The sequence below is a fragment of the Betta splendens genome, chromosome 10 (genome assembly GCF_900634795.4).
Source record: "Betta splendens chromosome 10, fBetSpl5.4, whole genome shotgun sequence".
NCBI lineage: Eukaryota > Metazoa > Chordata > Actinopteri > Anabantiformes > Osphronemidae > Betta > Betta splendens.
This window is the reverse complement of record NC_040890.2, coordinates 11,748,695-11,774,221: the sequence shown is the minus strand read 5'-3', so window position 1 is coordinate 11,774,221 and position 25,527 is coordinate 11,748,695. Positions and strand designations below refer to the sequence as shown.

The window sequence follows — 25,527 nt, the reverse complement described above, 5'->3', positions numbered from 1 at the left end:
CTGATTCAAAGTTTTATCGTGTGTCGAGGGGGCAACATTTTTCATTTACTCTCGGTTAAGGCTTAAAATTAAAACTTTTATAACTCATTTTTTGATATTATTTTCTGCTCACCTGCTGGCTCTCAAAGGTCCAGGTGCTGTCGGGTAAAGACGCATCCAGAACACTGATCACCTCCTTAAAGTCGGTGGTGCTGCTCGGCTTAATCAACGTGAAATCACTGTACTCGGACATCGGAGACATACACGACCTGAAGGACTGACTCTGAGACAACATGTCTCCTCCCAGGACCTCCACGTACTTTATAGGTCCATCGGTGTTGAGCTGAATCTGCAGGTTTCTGTTGGGGTTCTTGTAGTCATCACAGTCGCTGCGCCTCATGCAGCAGCTGCCACTGCTTCTGCTGCTCCTGATGCATTTAACCGCTAAGATGAGCAAAGTCACCAGAGACAGCACAGACACCGAGGCCAGAGACAGAATCAGGTAAAGCGTGATTCTCCCAGTTTTCCTGCTGGGCTCCGACAACTTGTGCCGCAGATCTAGGATGGGCTCATGGAGGCCGTCCTCCAGCAGGATGGACACCGTGACGGTGGAGGACTGGACCCGTTCCCCGTCGTCCTTGATCTCTATGAGCAGCCTCTGAGAGGAGTCGTCCTGCTCGGACACAGCGCGTTTAGTCCTCACCTCCCCTGTGTACAGATTGACCGTGAACAGAGAGGCGTCTGTGGCCTCCGCCAGTCTGTAGGAGATCCAGGCGTTATGGCCCGAGTCAGCGTCCACGGCCGTTACCTTGGTAACCAGGTGGCCAGCTTTAGCGGAGCGGGGCATCCTCTGATGAGAGAGGGAGCCCAGGGCAGCGGAGGAGGGGTAAATGACAGCGGGGGCGTTGTCGTTCTGGTCCAGGATGAAAACATGGACGGTGGCGTTGCTGCTCAGAGACGGAGAGCCCTGATCCTTTGCCTGAACCTGGATCTGAAACACCTTCAGCTTCTCGTAGTCAAACGAGTGCATGCTGTAGATGCTGCCGTTATCGGAGTTGATGTAAACATAGGAGGAGACGGACACGTCCTGCACTTTAGAGTCCAGTATAGAGTAAGAGATTTTAGCGTTGTCGCCTAAATCCAGGTCAGATGCTGACACTGAGTGGAGGATGGAGCCTGGAACATTGTTCTCTTTTAAATAAACGTTATAGGAGGACTGAGTGAACACAGGAGGATTATCATTGACGTCATTGATGCTGACCGGTATCGTCTTTTTACTGGACAAAGGTGGAGACCCTGAGTCTGTGGCTGTGATTTCAATGCTGTACTCTGAGAATCGTTCTCGGTCCAAAGCACCGCTGGTAACAAGAGCATAATTATTAGAAAATGAAGGCTTCAAACTGAAGGGAGGCCCCTTTGGGAGCTTTAATGTCACTTTTGCGTTTTCGCCAGAATCAAGGTCTCGTGCTCTTATTAAAGCTACTACTGTGCCACTAACTGCGTCCTCACGCACCGGATTTGGTTTTGAAGTAAGAACTATTTCTGGTGCATTATCATTAATATCTATTACCATTACTTGCACCCGGCAGTGACCCTCCATCTCGGGAATGCCTTTATCCTTTGCTGTAATGTCTAATTCGTGTATTGCCTTGCTTTCGTAATCTAACGGCCCGATCAAAGAAATCTCACCAGTCACAGCGTTTAACTGGAAAATGGACAACGCCGACTGTGGCGTGTGCTCAGAAAATGCGTATTCAATCTCCCCATTAACGCCTTCATCTGCGTCTGCAGCTTCTACCTTCGCTAGTATAGAACCTCTAACACTGTTTTCATAAGCGGTTACGTTATACAGCGGCTTTGTGAAAACAGGGACATTGTCATTGTTGTCCAGCACAGTGACTATGATACTTGTGGTTCCACTTTTCACCGGGTTGCCTCCGTCTAATGCCGTTAGTAATAACTCGTGTACGCTTTGTTTCTCTCTATCTAGTGCTTTTTCTAGAACCAGCTCCGGAACCTTTCGGTTACCAGCGGCCTCTTTGATCTTCAAACTAAAACACTCATCTTTACTCAGCGTATAGGACTTTACGGAATTACTGCCACTGTCCAGATCCTGCGCTGTTTCCAAAGGAAAGCGGATGCCCGTGGCGGTGGATTCTGCTATTTTTAAAAATCTCTCCTCCGTTGAAAAAACCGGCGAATTGTCATTAATGTCCCTTATCTCTACTTCTATTCGATGCAACTGCAGCGGGTTCTCGGTTAAAACCTGCAGAGGCAACACACAGCTGGCGCTTTGTCCACATAGAGCCTCTCTGTCTATTCTGTCATTCACCACCAGCTCGCCCTTCCCCGCATCCACAGTGAAATACTGCTTACCAGCCTCAGAGTCTACGCGCAGATTTCGGTCAAAAACGTCCGATAATCCTAAACCCAGATCTTTGGCAACATTTCCTACCACAGATCCTTGCTTCAGTTCCTCCGGAATGCTGTAACGAGTCTGTCCGTGTGTTGTAATCCACAAGAGAAAGAAATAATACCACCATAAAACCAGCCATCTCCAGGCTTGGTATCTCATTCTCTTTGTCATCCCGATCTATTAGAACGTGTTATTTCCCATAGAAAAATGGATCAACACAAGTCAACATTAAAAACCATTGCACCAAAAAAACAATATGATAAAGGTAACTCCTTAAATAATTGGTAATAAAATATGTATCCCAGACGTTCTCGAACGAGCGCATCTCCTCGTCAGCTCTGAGCAGTGTGACGTTTACCGGGCTGAGAGTGACTGAGGCACGGGGTAGATCTCTTTGTACAGTCCTGCATGCCATTGGTTCACAGCATTCACCCTAACCGTCCAATCACAGACAGGCTACTCTGTTCACAAAGCTCCTGCACCTCCAGTAGGTCGAAAAGCATTTCGCCAATATGATGTTTGTAAAACAAATTGATGTGGAGCATAATTTAGACGATTTAATACTTAAGATGAACTCCAAAAAAAGAGACCTTAGAATCGAACCTATAGTCACCAACCAGTCACCAATAAAGACTAATTCAAACAATGGCACTTAATCATAAATGTTCACATAGACAAGTTTTTAAAACATGGTGTAGTAGGGTAAAATATTTTTTGATTAAGAGAGAAAATAATAGAAAACACTTGTTTTCTATAAAAAGGCTTATGCTCATTAAAGGAATAAAAATAACTGCAACACTGTGTGTTACAATTACTTAGGCACTCTATAGGGATCTGCTGTAGAACAATGTCTACAGTTTTCCCTCTGTAAATAACTAAAAAAATCATAAATTGAGCATATGTTATTTTAATTACATTTTAAAATGTTTAATCTGAATTAGACTAATTGTTACAATACTGAACTTTGTTTCTTTTTTCAAATATTAATTTAAAAATATTTTTAAATACATTTATTTATTGATAAATATGTTTTAAATATTTCATACAGACCCCAGAAAAAAATGTATATCTATGCAGATGAGGTGTATAACAGGTACACTGATTTCTCACCTGCTGGCTCTCAAAGGTCCAGGTGCTGTCGGGTAAAGACGCATCCAGAACACTGATCACCTCCTTAAAGTCTGTGGTGCTGCTCGGCTTAATCAAAGTGAAATCACTGTACTCGGACATCGGAGACATGCACGACCTGAAGGACTGACTCTGAGACAACATGTCTCCTCCCAGGACCTCCACGTACTTTATAGGTCCATCGGTGTTGAGCTGAATCTGCAGGTTTCTGTTGGGGTTCTTGTAGTCATCACAGTCGCTGCGCCTCATGCAGCAGCTGCCGCTGCTTCTGCTGCTCCTGATGCATTTAACCGCTAAGATGAGCAAAGTCACCAGAGACAGCACGGACACCGAGGCCAGAGACAGAATCAGGTAAAGCGTGATTCTCCCAGTTTTCCTGCTGGGCTCCGACAACTTGTGCCGCAGATCTAGGATGGGCTCATGGAGGCCGTCCTCCAGCAGGATGGACACCGTGACGGTGGAGGACTGGACCGGTTCCCCGTCGTCCTTGATCTCTATGAGCAGCCTCTGAGAGGAGTCGTCCTGCTCGGACACAGCGCGTTTAGTCCTCACCTCCCCTGTGTACAGATTGACCGTGAACAGAGAGGCGTCTGTGGCCTCCGCCAGTCTGTAGGAGATCCAGGCGTTATGGCCCGAGTCAGCGTCCACGGCCGTTACCTTGGTAACCAGGTGGCCAGCTTTAGCGGAGCGGGGCATCCTCTGATGAGAGAGGGAGCCCAGGGCAGCGGAGGAGGGGTAAATGACAGCGGGGGCGTTGTCGTTCTGGTCCAGGATGAAAACATGGACGGTGGCGTTGCTGCTCAGAGACGGAGAGCCCTGATCCTTTGCCTGAACCTGGATCTGAAACACCTTCAGCTTCTCGTAGTCAAACGAGTGCATGCTGTAGATGCTGCCGTTATCGGAGTTGATGTAAACATAGGAGGAGACGGACACGTCCTGCACTTTAGAGTCCAGTATAGAGTAGGAGATTTTAGCGTTGTCGCCTAAATCCAGGTCAGATGCTGACACTGAGTGGAGGATGGAGCCTGGAACATTGTTCTCTTTTAAATAAACACTATAGAAAGGCTGAGTAAACACAGGAGGGTTGTCGTTAACATCAGTAACGGTGACGTGTACAGTCGTTGTAGTCGACAGAGGAGGAGATCCTAAATCTGTGGCAGTTATATCGATATTATACTCGGAGAATCTCTCACGGTCTAACGAATCTCCAGTGACGAGTGCGTAATTGTCAGAAAATGATGGTTTTAGGTTAAAATGACAGCCTTTAGGAAGCTGTAAGACCACTTTACCGTTGTCACCAGAGTCGAGGTCTCGTGCACTTATTAAAGCGACGACTGTGCCACTCGGAGAATCTTCGGGTACAGAATTTGGTTGAGAGGTCAGGAATATGTTTGGAGCATTGTCATTAACGTCCAACACCTCGATGTGGACAGAGCAATGTCCCTCCATTCTCGGCGTTCCTCTGTCTTTTGCGCTAATATCAATTTCATAATTTGAGTTTGTTTCAAAGTCTAATATTCCTGTAAGACGCATTTCTCCTGTTAATGAATTAATATTAAATAGAGATAGCACTGTATCTGGTATGTGGGCCCCAAATGAATACTCTACATCACCATTAGGACCCTCGTCAATATCTCTTGCTATTAGTTGAAGAATAGAGGCACCTTGGGCAGTATTTTCGCTTAATGACACTTTGTAAACATTTTTCTCAAATATAGGAAAATTATCGTTAATATCAAGCACATTAATAGTTATTAGAGAGGTCCCAGATTTCACAGGGTTTCCTCCGTCTAGAGCTGTTAACTGAAGCTGATGTTTAGCTTTTTTCTCTCTGTCCAGGGGTTTAGACAAGACAAGCTCTGGGACTTTTCTCCCTCCAGATACATCTTTAATCTTTAAACTAAAATAGTCATCTTTACTTATAGTATATGACCTCACAGAATTTACTCCAACATCAATATCTTGCGCGGTCTCCACTGGAAATCGCGCCCCGGCCGCTGTCGACTCTGATATCTCTAATATGATATTTTGCGAAGGAAATATTGGAGAATTATCATTAATATCTAGAATTTCCACTTCCACCCTGTACAGTTGTAATGGTTTATCAATCACCACCTGCAGTGTTAACACACAGCTGACGCTTTGTCCACATAGAGCCTCTCTGTCTATTCTGTCATTCACCACCAGCTCGCCCTTCCCCGCATCCACAGTGAAATACTGCTCACCAGCCTCAGACGCGACGCGGAGCTTACGGTCAAAGATCTCAGACAATCCCAAACCTAAATCTTTTGCTAGATTTCCCACAATAGATCCTTGTTTTAGTTCCTCTGGGATGCTGTAACGAGTCTGTCCGGCTATTGTACTCCACAAGAGAAAAAAATAATACCACCAAAGCGCCGACCATCTCCAGCTTCTGTATCCTATTCTCTTTGTCATCCCCGATCTGTTACTTTTTTCCAAGTGGTGTAATTGAAAAGAATATAGTTACATCCATTGTCATAAAACATTAATCCAATGCGAAGATACAAAACCGCTTCATACTAAAATGCAAAAAATAAAAATATTTAGGATTTAAGAACGACAACAGCATCACTCTCTCTCGTCCTGCTCAATACAGTGGAATGGTTCAGGGTGCTGAGGCTGTCTGGGGGAGGGAGTAGATCTCTTTGTATAGATCCACGTTTTATTGGTTCACAATGTCCAACTGCACCATCCAATGAGAAAGGAACTGACTAGAGCATTTAAAGGTACAGTACAGTCATCCATAAATTACCGTGTATTTACGAAAATAATTAAATAAATAAAGGAAAATAGACTCGAGCTCCTTTATGTTGCAAATAAATTGAAGTTAAATATTTAGTCTGTTTAGAAAATAAAAAGACGCATCAAAAACGTTCTGTAATCTGCCAGAGAAAAAGCCTGAAGTTATCGCTGTCCATGTTTGTGGTGCTGAAATAAGTGTTACTGATAGATAGGGATTCTTCTACACTAATAAATGATAGAAAATAGACATAATGAAGCAGTTAACACCAACAGTAACTAAAAATGAACAAAAAGGGATTTAAGACGGAAGTAGTAATAAAACGGCTAAACAATCAGTCTGGTAATCTGGTTGAAACACATTATTCAGAAACCCTGCAAACTTTATAGGTCGATAAACATACCCGGCAACTTAAAACTATACAGACTTGCATTACTGATGTTCTCTGCTCACCTGCTGGCTCTCAAAGGTCCAGGTGCTGTCGGGTAAAGACGCATCCAGAACACTGATCACCTCCTTAAAGTCTGTGGTGCTGCTCGGCTTAATCAAAGTGAAATCACTGTACTCGGACATCGGAGACATACACGACCTGAAGGACTGACTCTGAGACAACATGTCTCCTCCCAGGACCTCCACGTACTTTATAGGTCCATCGGTGTTGAGCTGAATCTGCAGGTTTCTGTTGGGGTTCTTGTAGTCATCACAGTCGCTGCGCCTCATGCAGCAGCTGCCGCTGCTTCTGCTGCTCCTGATGCATTTAACCGCTAAGATGAGCAAAGTCACCAGAGACAGCACGGACACCGAGGCCAGAGACAGAATCAGGTAAAGCGTGATTCTCCCAGTTTTCCTGCTGGGCTCCGACAACTTGTGCCGCAGATCTAGGATGGGCTCATGGAGGCCGTCCTCCAGCAGGATGGACACCGTGACGGTGGAGGACTGGACCGGTTCCCCGTCGTCCTTGATCTCTATGAGCAGCCTCTGAGAGGAGTCGTCCTGCTCGGACACAGCGCGTTTAGTCCTCACCTCCCCTGTGTACAGATTGACCGTGAACAGAGAGGCGTCTGTGGCCTCCGCCAGTCTGTAGGAGATCCAGGCGTTATGGCCCGAGTCAGCGTCCACGGCCGTTACCTTGGTAACCAGGTGGCCAGCTTTAGCGGAGCGGGGCATCCTCTGATGAGAGAGGGAGCCCAGGGCAGCGGAGGAGGGGTAAATGACAGCGGGGGCGTTGTCGTTCTGGTCCAGGATGAAAACATGGACGGTGGCGTTGCTGCTCAGAGACGGAGAGCCCTGATCCTTTGCCTGAACCTGGATCTGAAACACCTTCAGCTTCTCGTAGTCGAACGAGTGCATGCTGTAGATGCTGCCGTTATCGGAGTTGATGTAAACATAGGAGGAGACGGACACGTCCTGCACTTTAGAGTCCAGTATAGAGTAAGAGATTTTAGCGTTATCGCCTAAATCCAGGTCAGATGCTGACACTGAGTAAAGGATGGAGCCTGGAACATTGTTTTCTTTTAAATAAACGTTATACGCCGGCTGAGTGAACACAGGAGGGTTGTCATTGACATCAATGATGCTGACCGGTATGAATTTTTTACTGGACAGCGGAGGAGAACCCGAGTCTGTGGCTGTGATTTCAATACTGTACTCTGAAGAAGTCTCTCTGTCCAAAGCACCGCTGGTAGTTAGTGCGTAATTGTTGGAAAACGACGGTTTTAAGGAAAACAAGGAACCCTTTGAAAGCTGTAAAGTCACTTTACCGTTATCACCGCCGTCAAGATCACGGACGCTGAGCAGAGCCACAACTGTTCCACTGCGAGAGTCTTCACGCACAGAACTGGGCTCTGAGGTCAGTATAATTTCTGGTGCGTTATCATTAACATCCAGTACATCCACCTGTACACTGCAGTGACCCTCCATTCTAGGCAGTCCTTTGTCATTTGCTGTAATATCTATTCTATATGAAGCCTGCATTTCATGATCCAATTGTTTCTTTAAAAATATGTCTCCTGTTACAGCGTCTATGTGAAATAATGACCGTACTGATGGTGACGTGTGTATGCCAAGCGCATATTCAATCTCTCCATTTGGACCCTCATCTACATCTGTGGCTTTGGTCGTCAATAAAAATGAGCCATTTGCAGTGTTCTCAGGAACAGCAATTTTATAAAAGGTATTTTCGAACAACGGCACGTTGTCATTGTTGTCCAGAACATTTACAGTTATTTTTGAAGTCCCAGATTTGACAGGGTTACCCCCATCCACAGCAGTTAGAAATAGACTGTGAACGGCTTTTTTCTCGCGGTCTAATGATTTATTTAACACTAATTCAGGTATCTTTCTTCCATTTTCAATTTCTTTAACCTTTAGAGTAAAACAATCATCTTTACTCAGAGTGTACGTCTTTAATCCGTTCGTTCCAACATCGGGGTCCTCTGCACTCTCTAAGGGAAAACGCACACCTACAACGGTGGATTCAGCTATTTTTATGACATGCTCGCTTTTGAGAAAAGAAGGAGCGTTGTCATTTACATCTCTGATTTCTACTTCTATTCGATGTAACTGCAAAGGGTTTTCAATCACCACCTGCAGTGGTAAAACGCAGCTGATGCTTTGTCCACATAGAGCCTCTCTGTCTATTCTGTCATTCACCACCAGCTCGCCCTTCCCCGTGTCCACGCTGAAATACTGCTTACCAGCCTCAGACGCGACACGCAGCTTGCGCTCAAAAATATCAGATAATCCCAAACCCAAGTCTTTCGCTAGGTTTCCAACCACAGAACCTCGTTCTAGTTCCTCCGGGATGCTGTAACGAGTCTGTCCGTCTATTGTATTCCACAAAAGAAAGAAATGATGCCACCAAAGCGCCAGCCATCTCCAGTCTGCGCGTCCCATTCTCTTTGTCATCCCCGATCCGTTACAACACACCGTTAGTTCCCATCGAAGTAAGATACAGAAACAAAATGTCAACGGGAAGCCCCATCAGCGATGAACTTGCTGTACTCCAAAGATATGCATGTAAATTCATTATATACGCAAAACGTAACATGGAGACATCTTAGACCCATTTTCTGTTCAAACGCATCCTCCTCTCAGGCAAGAAGCAAAGCACTGGCTTTAGTGACGAGGACTGCTGGGGGAGGGAGTAGATCTCTTTGTACAAGCTCTAATGCTATTGGTTCACAGCAGCTACTCTACAGCCAATAGGATTGACGAAAATTGTACCGAGACTTAGTGGTGCAGTGCAAAAATTTAAATGGCATCATCAGATATGTTAGACTCAGTTACCAATGAAGGTAAATGCGTTTTCGTTTACTTATATTTTGAACATAGAAAAATATAGCATTATTTAAAAATAATGCATATATAAATTCACATTATTGCAGTTATTTTCACATGAACTTTGCAAGATTACTATTATATTTCAAACACATCTGAAATTAACCTTAAGTGTATTCAGATGCAATACTTTACGAGTCAGGGAGACATCTTTATCTAATGCCGCTCTCTTATAACCCCACAGTAACAAAACAACGGATTACCAAAACAGAAACTGATAAAGCAATGTGGAAATTATTATGATAAAGTATGCATCAAATTCTAAAGAAAATATTACCACCCAGAAGCTACTTAAAATCTGCTCAGTGTTTTTAAAAAAATTTGCAAGTGCGAGATGCAGTGACGAAAAAGAATGCTCAGACATAATAATAGGTCTGTGAACCAAAACATGTCAACCAGAGCTTTGTTATTTAGTTGAAAAAATTCTTGAAACACAAATATTGAGGGACAGTAAAACAGTAATGCAGAACATGTCAAAAATAAACGGACGAATGAAAAACTAGATTGATCCTTATTAATGTATGCCAATTTCACATGCTCACCTGCTGGCTCTCAAAGGTCCAGGTGCTGTCGGGTAAAGACGCATCCAGAACACTGATCACCTCCTTAAAGTCTGTGGTGCTGCTCGGCTTAATCAACGTGAAATCACTGTACTCGGACATCGGAGACATACACGACCTGAAGGACTGACTCTGAGACAACATGTCTCCTCCCAGGACCTCCACGTACTTTATAGGTCCATCGGTGTTGAGCTGAATCTGCAGGTTTCTGTTGGGGTTCTTGTAGTCATCACAGTCGCTGCGCCTCATGCAGCAGCTGCCGCTGCTTCTGCTGCTCCTGATGCATTTAACCGCTAAGATGAGGAAAGTCACCAGAGACAGCACGGACACCGAGGCCAGAGACAGAATCAGGTAAAGCGTGATTCTCCCAGTTTTCCTGCTGGGCTCCGACAACTTGTGCCGCAGATCTAGGATGGGCTCATGGAGGCCGTCCTCCAGCAGGATGGACACCGTGACGGTGGAGGACTGGACCGGTTCCCCGTCGTCCTTGATCTCTATGAGCAGCCTCTGAGAGGAGTCGTCCTGCTCGGACACAGCGCGTTTAGTCCTCACCTCCCCTGTGTACAGATTGACCGTGAACAGAGAGGCGTCTGTGGCCTCCGCCAGTCTGTAGGAGATCCAGGCGTTATGGCCCGAGTCAGCGTCCACGGCCGTTACCTTGGTAACCAGGTGGCCAGCTTTAGCGGAGCGGGGCATCCTCTGATGAGAGAGGGAGCCCAGGGCAGCGGAGGAGGGGTAAATGACAGCGGGGGCGTTGTCGTTCTGGTCCAGGATGAAAACATGGACGGTGGCGTTGCTGCTCAGAGACGGAGAGCCCTGATCCTTTGCCTGAACCTGGATCTGAAACACCTTCAGCTTCTCGTAGTCAAACGAGTGCATGCTGTAGATGCTGCCGTTATCGGAGTTGATGTAAACATAGGAGGAGACGGACACGTCCTGCACTTTAGAGTCCAGTATAGAGTAAGAGATTTTAGCGTTGTCGCCTAAATCCAGGTCAGATGCTGACATTGAGTGGAGGATGGAGCCTGGAACATTGTTCTCTTTTAAATAAACGTTATACGCCGGCTGAGTGAACACAGGAGGGTTGTCATTGACATCAATGATGCTGACCGGTATCGTTGTTTTACTGGACAGAGGAGGAGAACCTGAGTCTGTGGCTGTGACTTCAATATTATAGATCGAGCACTTCTCTCTGTCCACTGTGCTACTTGTGACCAGTGCGTAATTATTAGAGAAGGACGGTTTTAAACTGAAAGGAGAGCTATTGGTCAGTTTTAATGTTATTTTACCGTTATCAGCAGAGTCGAGGTCTCGTGCACTGATCAAAGCGACCACTGTGCCACTTGGAGCGTCTTCGCGCACAGGACTTGGATTTGAAGTCAGCACAATTTCTGGTGCATTGTCATTTATATCTTCCACGTCCACCTGTACACGACAGTGACCCTCCATTTCAGGGCTGCCTTTGTCTTTAGCGGTTATATCTATGAGGTATGATTTTGAAATCTCATAATCTAAAATTCCTTTTAATACGATATCTCCTGTTGCGTCATTGATGTCAAAAACTGACAAGACGGAATCTGAAGTGCGAGACCCGAATAAATATCTAACGTCACCGTTAAGACCATCATCAGCATCTGTAGCTGTGAGTTTGATTACAAACGTTCCTTTAGTGCTGTTTTCCTTTAAAGAGACTTTGTACAAATTTTCGCTAAACACTGGAAAGTTATCGTTATTATCAATCACAGTAATGATAATTTTACAGACCCCTGATCTGACTGGAGTTCCACCATCTAGTGCCGTCAAAACCAGATGATGGAAAGCATTCGTTTCTCGGTCCAGTGGCTTCTCTAACACCAATTCAGGGACAGTTTTACCACTTTTAATTTCTTTAAACTTCAAAGAGAAGTAGTCATTTTTGCTGAGAGAATACGTTTTTAACGCATTATTTCCAACATCATGGTCCTCTGCGCTCTCCAAAGGAAAACGTCTTCCAAGCGCAACTGACTCTGGTATTTTCAGGTTTAACTCGTCCGTTAGAAAACCAGGAGAATTGTCATTTATGTCTCTTATTTCCACCTCAATTCGATAGGACTGCAAAGGGTTTTCCATAACCACTTGCAGAGGCAACACACAGCTGACGCCTTGTCCACATAGAGCCTCTCTGTCTATTCTGTCATTCACCACCAGCTCGCCCTTCCCCGCATCCACAGTGAAATACTGCTCACCAGCCTCAGACGCTACGCGGAGCTTACGGTGGATAATGTCCGACAGTCCTAAGCCCAGATCTTTCGCTGGATTTCCTACCACAGATCCTTGCTTTAGTTCCTCTGGGATGCTGTAACGAGTCTGTCCGTATGTTATATTCCACAAGAGAAAGAAATGATGCCACCATAAAGCCAGCCATCTCCAGTCTCGATATCCTATTCTCTTTGTCATCCCAGATGCGCTTATAAAGCATTAATTCCAAATGATTTTGTTGATAACAATCCAAGAATAGTAATTAAATACATTTGTTCCAAAGAAACGTCTTCACGGTGTCAATACATGGCCGAAAATAAAGCCTTAAATATTAAAATCGAAGTAAACTGCGAGCATGCAGCTCTGCCTTCTCGAGCTCATTGCTTTGAAAGAGCTACAGCGTTAAGGCTGGATGGGGGCAGGGACTAGATTGCTTTGTACAGTTCTGAATCCTATTGGTGCACTGCTTCCATTTCCACCAACCAATGGGAGACACACGGATCGACACTTAAAGCGGCAGCGCTCTTTGCTTTGACTGGGCTTTCATATGGGCTGATTATGACCATACTGAGTAGGGTGTTTTCATGACAGATAAACAAATAAAATAAAAGCTGAGCAAATTCAAACAACACAAATACAATTCAAATACAGTAAAGGGTGAAAAAACACTACTGTAAATGCAAGCGTTTCAGTCGCTGTCCACCAGGGTGGTGCTGAATTGTATTAGTCTGATGAAAGAGTGATTAGTTAAAAAAATATTTTTAGCTTTTGTCTATAATGACTATAAATTTAAGGGGGAAAAAAAACAAGACAACAACACGTAATGAAAATAAAAGGTACATTTACTGTAAATGCCACACTAACCAATAAAGGCTCTAAGAGATTTGATTATTATTAAGCTTAGTGGATGGTTTTGCTCACCTGCTGGCTCTCAAAGGTCCAGGTGCTGTCGGGTAAAGACGCATCCAGAACACTGATCACCTCCTTAAAGTCTGTGGTGCTGCTCGGCTTAATCAACGTGAAATCACTGTACTCGGACATCGGAGACATACACGACCTGAAGGACTGACTCTGAGACAACATGTCTCCTCCCAGGACCTCCACGTACTTTATAGGTCCATCGGTGTTGAGCTGAATCTGCAGGTTTCTGTTGGGGTTCTTGTAGTCATCACAGTCGCTGCGCCTCATGCAGCAGCTGCCGCTGCTTCTGCTGCTCCTGATGCATTTAACCGCTAAGATGAGCAAAGTCACCAGAGACAGCACGGACACCGAGGCCAGAGACAGAATCAGGTAAAGCGTGATTCTCCCAGTTTTCCTGCTGGGCTCCGACAACTTGTGCCGCAGATCCAGGATGGGCTCATGGAGGCCGTCCTCCAGCAGGATGGACACCGTGACGGTGGAGGACTGGACCGGTTCCCCGTCGTCCTTGATCTCTATGAGCAGCCTCTGAGAGGAGTCGTCCTGCTCGGACACAGCGCGTTTAGTCCTCACCTCCCCTGTGTACAGATTGACCGTGAACAGAGAGGCGTCTGTGGCCTCCGCCAGTCTGTAGGAGATCCAGGCGTTATGGCCCGAGTCAGCGTCCACGGCCGTTACCTTGGTAACCAGGTGGCCAGCTTTAGCGGAGCGGGGCATCCTCTGATGAGAGAGGGAGCCCAGGGCAGCGGAGGAGGGGTAAATGACAGCGGGGGCGTTGTCGTTCTGGTCCAGGATGAAAACATGGACAGTGGCGTTGCTGCTCAGAGACGGAGAGCCCTGATCCTTTGCCTGAACCTGGATCTGAAACACCTTCAGCTTCTCGTAGTCAAACGAGTGCATGCTGTAGATGCTGCCGTTATCGGAGTTGATGTAAACATAGGAGGAGACGGACACGTCCTGCACTTTAGAGTCCAGTATAGAGTAAGAGATTTTAGCGTTGTCGCCTAAATCCAGGTCAGATGCTGACACTGAGTGGAGGATGGAGCCTGGAACATTGTTTTCTTTTAAATAAACGTTATAGGAGGACTGAGTGAACACAGGAGGGTTATCATTGACATCAATGATGCTGACCGGTATCATTTTTTTACTGAACAGAGAAGGAGAACCTGCATCTACGGCAGTGATTTCAATGTTGTATTGAGACACGTTTTCTCGATCTAACACACTGTTGGTAACTAGTGCGTAATTATGAGAAAATGAAGGCTTTAAGGCGAACTGAGATTTCTTGGGGAGCAGTAATGTTACTTTCCCATTATCGCCAGAGTCCAAATCTTTGGCACTGAGCAAAGCCACTACTGTGCCATTAGGAGAATCTTCGCGCACTGGTTTCGGCTGAGAGGTGAGTATTATATCAGGAGCATTGTCATTAACATCTAAAACGTCCACGTTCACAGTGCAATGTCCCTCCATTCTCGGAGTGCCTTTATCTTTCGCGATTACGTCCAATTCATAATTTGAGGTTGTTTCGAAATCTAGTTTTCCTTTAAGAAATATTGTTCCAGATATTGGATCAATTGCAAAAATAGAGAGAACAATATCAGATGTGTGCGCTCCAAACGAGTACTCTATCTCTCCGTTTTGACCATCATCTACGTCAGTTGCCTTTGTTTGTACTATTAAAGCACCTTCTGCGGCATCTTCACTAACGGAGACTTTATACAGCTGCTTCTCAAACGCCGGCACATTATCATTGATGTCAAGAACTTTAATCAATATCTGAGCGGTTCCTGATCTCACCGGGTTTCCTCCATCTAGAGCTGTCAACAGAAGCTTGTGAACAGCCTTTTTTTCTCTGTCTAAAAGTTTACCTAAAATCAGTTCAGGAACTTTTCTTCCACCAGCAACGTCTTTAATTCTGATATTAAAACACTCGTCTTTACTGAGTGTGTATGACTTTAGTGAATTACTGCCAACATCCGGGTCTATTGCGCTTTCTAAAGGAAAACGCACCCCTAAACTCGTAGACTCCGCAATCTCCAGTGTGATATCATTTGACGGAAATCTAGGCGCATTATCATTAATGTCTTGAATTTCAACCTCGACACGAAATAGCTGTAACGGATCTTCAATCACCACCTGCAGAGGCAACACACAGCTGACGCTTTGTCCACATAGAGCCTCTCTGTCTATTCTGTCATTCACCACCAGCTCGCCCTTCCCCGCATCCACAGTGAAATACTGCTCACCAGCCTCAGACGCGACGCGGAGCTTACGGTCAAAGATCTCAGACAATCCCAAACCTAAATCTCTGGCTAGATTTCCTACCACAGAGCCTTGCTTTAGTTCCTCCGGGATGCTGTAACGAGTCTGTCCGCATGTTATATTCCACAAGAGCAAGAAATGATGCCACCAAAGAGCCAGCCATCTCCAGTCTCTGTATCCTTTTCTCTTTGTCATCCTTCCTCTTCGCTATAAAACATTAATCCCAGTCGGAATAGTGAATGGAAATATCCGAAGGTCCGTAATCACATGTATTAGTCCCATGGAGTATTTTAGTTGAGCGTGGATATAAGCCGCAATATATTATTTTCATGTTGTAAAAACTGAGCTCATTGCGGTTCCTCTTCGAGCTGCATTATGTGCAGCGTTAAGGCTGCATGGGGGCAGGGACTAGATTGCTTTGTACAGTTGTGAATCCTATTGGTGCACTGCTTCCATCTCCACCAACCAATGAGAGGGGAACTGATCGACTGTCTTAAAGTGACAGCACCTATGGCCGTTCTGGTTTCTCTAGTGAAATTATGAATATTATGAGAGTTAAGAAACATAAAAACGTAAACATCTATTTTAAAATAAAGGTTATTCTAATCTTTGGAAAAAAATGTAGCTCAGGCAACAATAATTTACCTCCACAGTGAAAGATAATTTTTGATCCTGGCTTTAAACCAATTTAGGGAATGACATTTTTTGTAAAAGGAGATGATGAAGAATGTAAATAATTAAGAAAAAGATGCTCCCAGTAAGAAACCGTTTTTTTTTTTTAAGGTAAAGATAAAATTCGCTGTCCCTTTTAGTGGTGCTGAACTGCGGGTAAAGACTATAGAAACGTTTGCTTTTCTACACATATACTTGTTGAACAAGATAAGTCATCATGTGAACACTGTCCTGTCACTCTGTTTAATTTCCATTTTTTATAACGGACCGCCATCAATTTTTGAGTTTATATTACACTTAAATAATGATAACAAACCACAAGAGATGACAAGCTAACATGGCATAGTGTTTGTATACAACAACTAGCGAAATATTACTGAGTACAAAAAAACACACTAGATGCTCACCTGCTGGCTCTCAAAGGTCCAGGTGCTGTCGGGTAAAGACGCATCCAGAACACTGATCACCTCCTTAAAGTCTGTGGTGCTGCTCGGCTTAATCAACGTGAAATCACTGTACTCGGACATCGGAGACATACACGACCTGAAGGACTGACTCTGAGACAACATGTCTCCTCCCAGGACCTCCACGTACTTTATAGGTCCATCGGTGTTGAGCTGAATCTGCAGGTTTCTGTTGGGGTTCTTGTAGTCATCACAGTCGCTGCGCCTCATGCAGCAGCTGCCGCTGCTTCTGCTGCTCCTGATGCATTTAACCGCTAAGATGAGGAAAGTCACCAGAGACAGCACGGACACCGAGGCCAGAGACAGAATCAGGTAAAGCGTGATTCTCCCAGTTTTCCTGCTGGGCTCCGACAACTTGTGCCGCAGATCCAGGATGGGCTCATGGAGGCCGTCCTCCAGCAGGATGGACACCGTGACGGTGGAGGACTGGACCGGTTCCCCGTCGTCCTTGATCTCTATGAGCAGCCTCTGAGAGGAGTCGTCCTGCTCGGACACAGCGCGTTTAGTCCTCACCTCCCCTGTGTACAGATTGACCGTGAACAGAGAGGCGTCTGTGGCCTCCGCCAGTCTGTAGGAGATCCAGGCGTTATGGCCCGAGTCAGCGTCCACGGCCGTTACCTTGGTAACCAGGTGGCCAGCTTTAGCGGAGCGGGGCATCCTCTGATGAGAGAGGGAGCCCAGGGCAGCGGAGGAGGGGTAAATGACAGCGGGGGCGTTGTCGTTCTGGTCCAGGATGAAAACATGGACAGTGGCGTTGCTGCTCAGAGACGGAGAGCCCTGATCCTTTGCCTGAACCTGGATCTGAAACACCTTCAGCTTCTCGTAGTCAAACGAGTGCATGCTGTAGATGCTGCCGTTATCGGAGTTGATGTAAACATAGGAGACGGACACGTCCTGCACTTTAGAGTCCAGTATAGAGTAAGAGATTTTAGCGTTTTCGCCTAAATCCAGGTCAGATGCTGACACTGAGTGGAGGATTTTTCCAGGAGCATTGTTTTCTTTTACATAAACGACATAAGAAGGTTGGGAGAAAACTGGTGGGTTGTCATTAACGTCCAATAACTCAACACGTATCGTCTTCTCACTAGATAATGAGGGTTTTCCAGAATCAGCTGCAGTTATCGTCACACTGTACTGGCTATTTTTTTCACGATCAAGTGAACCATTTGTCACCAATGAATAATGATTAGACACAGACGGGCTCAGCTTAAAAGGCGATTTTGAAGACAGTCTCAGCGTAACTTTACCATTGTCACCTGAATCGGGGTCTTTTGAGCTTATCAACGCAATAACTGTCCCGATGGCGGAGTCCTCGGCAACTGGTGTCGTCAACGAAGTCACGATTATTTCTGGAATATTGTCATTGATGTCAGCAATCTTAATTTCTACGCCACAGTGACCATCCATCTCCGGGCTTCCTTTATCCTTAGCAGTTACATCAAATCTATACAAAGAGTTGGCTTCATGGTCTAAAATTCCCTTCACAGTTATAGCACCAGTAGAAGGTTCAATGTAGAACACTGATAAAACCTGATCGTCAGTTAGTTCTCCAAATACATACTCAATTTCTCCATTTAGTCCTTCGTCTGCGTCTGTAGCTTTAACGCGCAGTATTTCGGTTCCAGGTGCCGCGTTTTCACTGACATTAGCCTCATATAAGTGTCTTTCGAACTGTGGCGCATTATCGTTGTTGTCAAGTACTATAACTGTAATTTCGGATGTTCCTGAGCGCACAGGATCTCCTCCATCCACCGCTGTGAGGATCAGATGGTGTACAGGTTGCTTTTCTCGGTCTAGCGGTTTTTCTAACACCAGCTCGGGGACTTTCCTCCCGTCCTTTTGATTTTTTACAGTCAATTTGAAATGCTCATTTTTGCTGATAAGGTAAGAACGTACGGAATTCTGCCCAACGTCGGGATCCTGTGCGCTTTCTAATGGAAACCGCGCGCCCGGATTTACCAGCTCTGCAATTTTTACCACTTTATCCTTAGTGAGAAAACTGGGAGAATTGTCGTTTGTGTCCTGTATTTCAATTTCAACTCTGTGCAGCTGCAGCGGGTTATCAATAACTAACTCCAAAGGCAACAAACATGACGGTCTTTGTCCACACAGTTCCTCCCTATCAATCCTGTCAGTCACCACCAGTTCTCCCTTCCCCAAGTCCAGACTAAAATATTGCTTACCAGCTTCTGAGGTTATCCGCAAATTACGTCGATGCAGTTCAGAGACAACTAAACCCAAGTCTTTGGCTAGATTCCCTACCACAGAGCCCCGTTTCAGCTCCTCTGGGATGCTGTAACGAGTCTGTCCGTCTATTGTACTCCACAATAAAAAGAAATGATGCCACCACAGAAAAATCTGCCATGCGGGGAATTTGGTCCGCATTATTCCTCGTTCCATAAATCCCATATCTGTTAACTCCAATCCCGTCTTCTTGAATGATTCTTTTTAAATAATCTGGAATCCAGTATATTCCTATGCATGATAGTGACATTCATGCTTTGTGTCTGCATAGCCCTCCCCTCCTGTGCACAACGTTGTAATGGCTACGACGCTGAAGACACACACCGAGAGAGAGAGTAGATCTCTTTGTACAGCTCTGAATTTTATTGGTGGAGAGAAAACGCCGACTTCGACCAATCGTGGCCTCAGTGAAAATCCAAAGAACTGTGACGTAAAAATATTACTCGCTATAAAACACCTTTTGTGATTTTTTATTTATAATACTCATCATCATACACCATTATACTATAAAATTATATCAGTGCTCCAATCACAATCACCTGCATCACACTAAAATAATAGAAATTATACTTGAGCATTAGAAAATCGACATTTATAGTAAAAAAAGAGTTTATGATTTACCAGTGAAGACTAATAGCTGTGGTTAAACATAACTGAGCTATGCTCTAGTCTAGTCTAATCATGACTAAAAGACTGCTCATGACATGATACTGTGTCTTAATTCATCTGCTCTGTGGTCTGTCTGTACCTGCATGCATGCACATGCTTGTGTGGTTGGGAAGGCTCTTCATTGCCTTCCTGTGGTCAGAGAAAGACGGTGCAGCCTGCACACGTCACTACGCCCTCGCAGTTCTCCCAAGCCTCAGTCAGAGATACAATTCAGTCAGCTGCCGACGTAAAATACCCGTATGGAGGTTTGTAGAGCAAATGGAAAAGGAGGGGCAGCGCCTCTCTCTCTCTCGCGCTCTCATTTTATCTCGCACTTTTTTACTCTCAATCACATACCAAGCAACATTTACCAAAAATCTATCTGGATTATTATATAAAGAAATAAATTCTGGTGTTATACTTAGACACTTGATAAAGAAAGACAACACAAAGACACAAAGATAATGTAGGATTGTTTAAACCGGGCATGCAAAAAATACCAATGCCTTAATATGTAACGCTACAAATAGTAAAGTTATATCTAACAATTAATGCAAATTGAATTAAAGATCTGAAATAAGTATGTGGTCTATATTAAGATGAGCAACAGAGGGAGATATAGAGACAGTGTCAGAGACTGAAGAAAAAGGGAGGGGGGAGAGAGAGTGCTGGAGCTGATTTCAGCACCACGCGTGTGGACAGCGCCACACAGGCGGCCAACTACTGCTGCTGCAAGCCGCCGGAGAGGCAGACAGACACATGGGCTGCTGCCACTGAAAACACACAAGACCTCAAACTACTCCTTAAACTACTTACCACTGTCGTGGTACCAAAACTATATGGACATATTTATAATGCTACTACTATCAGCAACACAGAGATTTAGGATTGTTATATAAAATGTCAGTCTTTCTATTGAAATTTTAAATATATATATTTTTTACCAACAGGATAGGGTGGTGACCGTTAGAATATATACAGTAGTTATAGGTATCAAAAATTGCATTAAGTGAATTTCGTATACAACCACTTGCTCTCATCATTCACATATTAGGCATGGTTACAGTCACTAGTTCATCACAAACCTGATGAGACACAGACTGTGCCATGGTTATAAATTTAATTCAACCACCATAATTTAAGAAACAAGCACATGTGCAAAAAAAATCATCTGTGAGCCTATCATTCTGACAACTTCTTATCTGCTAACCATAGTCAGAGACTTGCAGTTAGCTTCCTAATCGGTGTCAGGCAAAGTGAAGTCTGTAAATGCAAGAATTACAAAGCTATTGGATGTTGTGGTTAAGATGGCTACATAAACTGTTTGTATATTAGAGTTAAGTAAATTCTAATGTTTTCAAATTCTCTTGTGTTGTTGGCATTGTTTTTAAAAAAAACAAATAATGGCACTTGACTATCTGCACACACACACACACACAATGGATGTTTAGTCATTGTTCAAACTGTGATGTGTTGATTCATAATACACATTTGACTTTGATGGGGTGAACAGACCTCAGCATCTATGAGAAACTAAATAACATCTACACCTTTAGGTATAGTGCTTTTGAGTTAAAATATATATCAAACTGCCTTGGCTGAGCATTGAAACCTATAAAAAGACCTGCTTCATTTTTTATTGCTATGGTTCAGTCAGACATATGCAAGTAACTTACATCTGACATCGTAAAACACAGTATCAGAACATTTATTGCATAATCACCATAACTTATGATAAAAAGCTTTAACAGTGGCTTAGGAGTTAATGGCTCCATATGACTTATTATATAAAGCAAATTCTGTTGCAGAACACAATATAAAAAGACTAGTATCCAAATTTATTGACTCTGAAATAAGACCTGTCCTTCTAAACATTTCTAAATACATACACATGAATTGTAAATTGTAAATTACGTTCAAGTGTTGCTGAGTGTAACTCCCAAGTGAGATTATCATCATGTTGAGCACTCACACTGTTGCCAGCAAAATGTCAGTCCTCAATCAATTCTTGACTGAGGCAATCATCAGTGGTGTTAGAGGTTTTGTGATGCATGTGGGCACATGTTGTCTCTGGAAAATCTGATTAACTAATTAACTCGGGTTCGATACTGTACAGTATGTGATGTCTGGACACTATAGAAGGAACTGGTATGGTAGCCAGGATCTGAGCATAGTGTTTATCCTAAAGTATGGGTACTCAGTTTTGTATGTAGAAGCATTAATATTAGTTTTCTTTATGTATTTAATGGTGTTGCTGTAAATACAAGTTTGTTTCTTACCTTATTTGGCGAGTCAGGATTTAATAGCAGCCAGGGAGGAAACAGGAAGACCACAAGGCAACAAAGGGAGGCACATGAAAGAGAGAAAAACAAGACAATAGGATGTTCGTTAGACTGGTGGTCGGCAGACAGAGTGGGTCGGGGAAGCCCTGCAACCAACATACTTACCAAGTTACAGCCAAAAGAATTTTGGTTATGTATGTGTATATAGATTGTTTTGTTCATATTTAGTGTTCCTAAAAACTATGCAGCTTCATTGTATATATTAAATATATAAACCATGTAGCTATGTGCTTATCTGTGTCATCCTTCGAGTGACGTTGCTTGTTAGAATGTAAACAAGAATGTCAAGCCTTACATGCTGTGAAGAGGATTCTATTAACTCAACCAAACTGATGAAATAATGAACAAATCTGAGTGTCAGGGGCAGAAATATTCAATGAGAGCAAATAATATGAATGTGTTGTTATTTGAGTATGTGCATCAGAAAGAGAGAAGAGAGAGAGAGAGAGAGAAAATCAGCAAGATCACAAAAAAAAAAAAAATATAAATGAAAACAAAAAAATACAAATAAAAAAGTGTTTAAGAGAGACTGAATTTTGCCTCAGCTGACAAAAAATTGAAAACATTACACAAGTGAGTCATTGTTACATCTCAGTCTCTGCTTAAACAAAATTCAACAGTAGTTATGAAAAGAATTGGACTAATATGACATTTTAAGAATTATAAGAATCACAACAACATACTGCACTGCAGCACAAAGTCACTACCCTCAACAGAACAGCAGAGGGCCTCGAGGCGATGGCCTGAGACAAACCCATGATTTATTAATGAGCTTTCCTTTGCTTTGTGACCCTGTGGGTGTGAGAGCAAATCAAGCCACCATACTTATTATTATTAGACCAATATAATGAAGTCAAATCTGTCATGTGTGCTTTTTATCAGATACATTTTATACATGAAAAGAACAGAGTGCTTTAGACCAGACAAAGAAAATGAAGAGGTCACCTTAGAAAACAATAAAACAGTAAAAACAAATGGTCCTTGGTGATTTTGTTGCATTACTGAAACAGAATATGCCAAGAAACAAGCCACTGAGAGTCGACACATCAAGTAAAAACCTATCTTTGGTTAGGGTAAAATAAACAGCAGCCATGCTCCCCTTTCCCCTCCTCCCCTCTCCATCATTAGCCACCCTAGTTCTGAGTACGACACACTGATTTGATCAAAAAAAGGGGTGTCTTCATCCTCCCATTGTCAACACGTACTTAGGGTTATCACACATTGGAGGCAGCATCTGCTGCTAAGCCCCTCCTGCTCAAAAAAATGGTACAGTCCTGCCAGTGAGTCAGCTTGTTGCTATGGCAACACATCCCACCTAACTCGCTCTCATCCCACCCTGCTTCCTGTGAACCGTAATGGTGTCAGAGAGAAAAAGATAAAAACATGGAGGATGAGGGCAGAGGAAGAAGACAGTTGAGATGTAGATACACAAACACACGCTTGCTCATCAAACGCACATTTTACCCTGATAATTACATAAAAAGCCCCTATTTATAGAGAGCTGGACAATAAAACATCCTTTGAAACTCTGAAATAGCTGGAAAGCACTGAGGCGCTTCTTATTGTCATGTGTATCATGACTTAGACAGAGATGAATCAACCCTGTGTGGTGTTTCATGTCTTTTTATAGAAAGGACAAATTGCCCTACACTATGCAGCCTCCATCTCCTTTTCTCTGTGCCGCTTCCTTTCTCTGCAGCAGAGTGGTGCAGCTGGAGAGGGGGAGGGTAGGGATGCAGAAAATGAAGTCAGGAGGAAAAGGGAAGACTGTTGGAAACCAACTCCGACTGCTGAACAACAGGTCCAGTTATACCAACAACATCTAATAGGTCAGACTGGGTAAACAAATGTTTGTATGTTGTTAGTTCACATTCACTTTACATAACGCGGTTTGTTGGTTAGATTTTTAAAGAGGGATAAGAATTATATAAAATCAGTGACTTGTAGCTTCAGGGCAAGACAATGTCATTCTCAGTTTAAGGATGAGAACATGACATGGTTTGAAAGCTTAGGAGACTTAAACACACACATAATCTAATGTGGACACGTTTCTCAGTCCTTGTGAGCTCAACACAACTTTGCCAATGCCCCAGATTCCACTATTCAGCGTAGTGTGAGCTATCCCTGAGAAACCACCAGAACCTAAAGCCAGACCTCCACTTGTCTGTCACCAACACACATCCAAAAAAATCTTTTAGAGCTTTTTGTACAAGGCACATGCAGAGGGATGTACAATGTCTATCTACACTTTTTCCTGGTAAATGCTGTACACGTCTGCATTGTCCTGGCATCAACACACTGCTCCTCAGAAACACAATCAACTGACACCTTCACCACAGCGAACAATGTATTTGCCAACTATTTCACAGAAATACTTGAATAATGTTGAGAAGCACTGCATTCCTTATCCGTGGTAGGTACAGTATACAGGCACAACTGAATACCTTTTTGCTCTTTGTTACAGTTTAAGAGTAGGAGAAAGTCAGAGTCAACTACATGATGCTCAAACAGGTGGATGTTTGCTGTAGAGGAGCTTAAATCCGAAGTTAAAAAAAAGGTTTCAATGAAAGGACTTTTGCTCATTAGAATTATTATGATTGTATATACAGTATTGGAAACAAAGGATAGAAGAATGCAGGGTTATGGCGCGCACACACACACACACACACACACACACACACACACACACACACACACACACACACACACACACACACACACACACACACACACACACACACACACACACACACACACAGCTGCTCAGCAGACAGCCTGGCCATGAAGGTGGCACACATGAACAACAGCTACAGGACCAGTGGGTTATTCTGCATGTGATTAGAGTGTTGTCGTCAGTAACAAGCTTAGCTAACAGGTAATCAGGTCGCCGCCGCCGTGGTAGGTTTTATACAAAAGGGAAGATAAAACAACAGCACAGTGAACGAGCGGAGGTCGTAACACGCCAAACCGTTTAGTGGGTGCAGGAGTCTGTGTGAGCTTTGACCCCTATGGAGACGCTGTGGTCAAAAAGAATTTATGACGCTCACTTAAAATGTTCACCACTATAAACAACAAGAAAATGAGACATAATGGTTCAAACACAGTAGAGACAGGTAAAGCAGACACAGATGTGGTTCTGCTTCCAGCGGATGTGAGGGTTCACACCGTTAATGTACTTTCCTCTTTGATGTTTGTGAGCTCCTGCTTTCTCATGCTCAAACGCACTGAGCTCTAAATAACAGACACACCTCAGAGCAACACAAACAAAAGCACCAGCAGATCCAGGGGACACAACCCAGCAAACGTTGTCATTTCTTATATAACAGACTGTCTGCTGGTGTCTCTCCCTCTCTTCCTCCGTTACTCTTGTCCTCCATTATTCATACAAGTCTCACTTTCTGTGGCCGTTACAGCCCGTCCGTTACCTTTTTTCCCCTGATATAACCATATAACATGACACTCCTCCGAGCTCCCCTGCATAAACAGACAAAGAGGGCTGCAGATCAAAATGGCTGCCGTGCATCAGTAGCGCGAATGCTGCACAGGGATGGTGAAG

The 25,527-nt window shown here is 43.9% G+C and overlaps 7 protein-coding genes across 51 annotated transcripts in view; all 7 read right to left on the bottom strand.

Moving 5' to 3' along the window:
* LOC114864326 (protocadherin gamma-A11-like) overlaps positions 1-25,527 on the bottom strand; it is a 265,898-nt gene that overhangs the window by 17,419 nt on the left and 222,952 nt on the right. The gene's annotated exons all lie outside the window — the stretch shown is intronic.
* LOC129604700 (protocadherin gamma-C5-like) lies at positions 83-2,756 on the bottom strand. Its single transcript, XM_055512234.1, has one exon. The coding sequence runs from the start codon at positions 2,564-2,566 to the stop codon at positions 98-100; it is 2,469 nt and encodes an 822-aa protein (XP_055368209.1). The 5' UTR covers positions 2,567-2,756; the 3' UTR covers positions 83-97.
* Positions 3,395-5,960, bottom strand: LOC114864338 (protocadherin gamma-C5-like). Its single transcript, XM_029165176.3, has one exon. It carries the CDS (start codon positions 5,957-5,959, stop codon positions 3,410-3,412), a length of 2,550 nt encoding a protein of 849 aa, XP_029021009.1. The 5' UTR covers position 5,960; the 3' UTR covers positions 3,395-3,409.
* LOC114864347 (protocadherin gamma-C5-like) lies at positions 6,709-9,383 on the bottom strand. Its single transcript, XM_029165184.3, has one exon. It carries the CDS (start codon positions 9,189-9,191, stop codon positions 6,717-6,719), a length of 2,475 nt encoding a protein of 824 aa, XP_029021017.1. The 5' UTR covers positions 9,192-9,383; the 3' UTR covers positions 6,709-6,716.
* On the bottom strand, positions 10,132-12,769 carry LOC114864374 (protocadherin gamma-C5-like). Its single transcript, XM_029165207.3, has one exon. The coding sequence runs from the start codon at positions 12,617-12,619 to the stop codon at positions 10,154-10,156; it is 2,466 nt and encodes an 821-aa protein (XP_029021040.1). The 5' UTR covers positions 12,620-12,769; the 3' UTR covers positions 10,132-10,153.
* LOC114864345 (protocadherin gamma-C5-like) lies at positions 13,307-15,976 on the bottom strand. The gene has a single exon (XM_029165182.3). It carries the CDS (start codon positions 15,794-15,796, stop codon positions 13,322-13,324), a length of 2,475 nt encoding a protein of 824 aa, XP_029021015.1. The 5' UTR covers positions 15,797-15,976; the 3' UTR covers positions 13,307-13,321.
* LOC114864344 (protocadherin gamma-C5-like) lies at positions 16,654-19,272 on the bottom strand. Its single transcript, XM_029165181.3, has one exon. The coding sequence runs from the start codon at positions 19,144-19,146 to the stop codon at positions 16,669-16,671; it is 2,478 nt and encodes an 825-aa protein (XP_029021014.1). The 5' UTR covers positions 19,147-19,272; the 3' UTR covers positions 16,654-16,668.

Coding starts and splice junctions, on each gene's coding strand:
- LOC129604700 (XM_055512234.1), bottom strand. CDS start 2,566: ATGACAAAGAGAATGAGATACCAAGCCTGGAGATGGCTGGTTTTATGG.
- LOC114864338 (XM_029165176.3), bottom strand. CDS start 5,959: ATGACAAAGAGAATAGGATACAGAAGCTGGAGATGGTCGGCGCTTTGG.
- LOC114864347 (XM_029165184.3), bottom strand. CDS start 9,191: ATGACAAAGAGAATGGGACGCGCAGACTGGAGATGGCTGGCGCTTTGG.
- LOC114864374 (XM_029165207.3), bottom strand. CDS start 12,619: ATGACAAAGAGAATAGGATATCGAGACTGGAGATGGCTGGCTTTATGG.
- LOC114864345 (XM_029165182.3), bottom strand. CDS start 15,796: ATGACAAAGAGAAAAGGATACAGAGACTGGAGATGGCTGGCTCTTTGG.
- LOC114864344 (XM_029165181.3), bottom strand. CDS start 19,146: ATGGGATTTATGGAACGAGGAATAATGCGGACCAAATTCCCCGCATGG.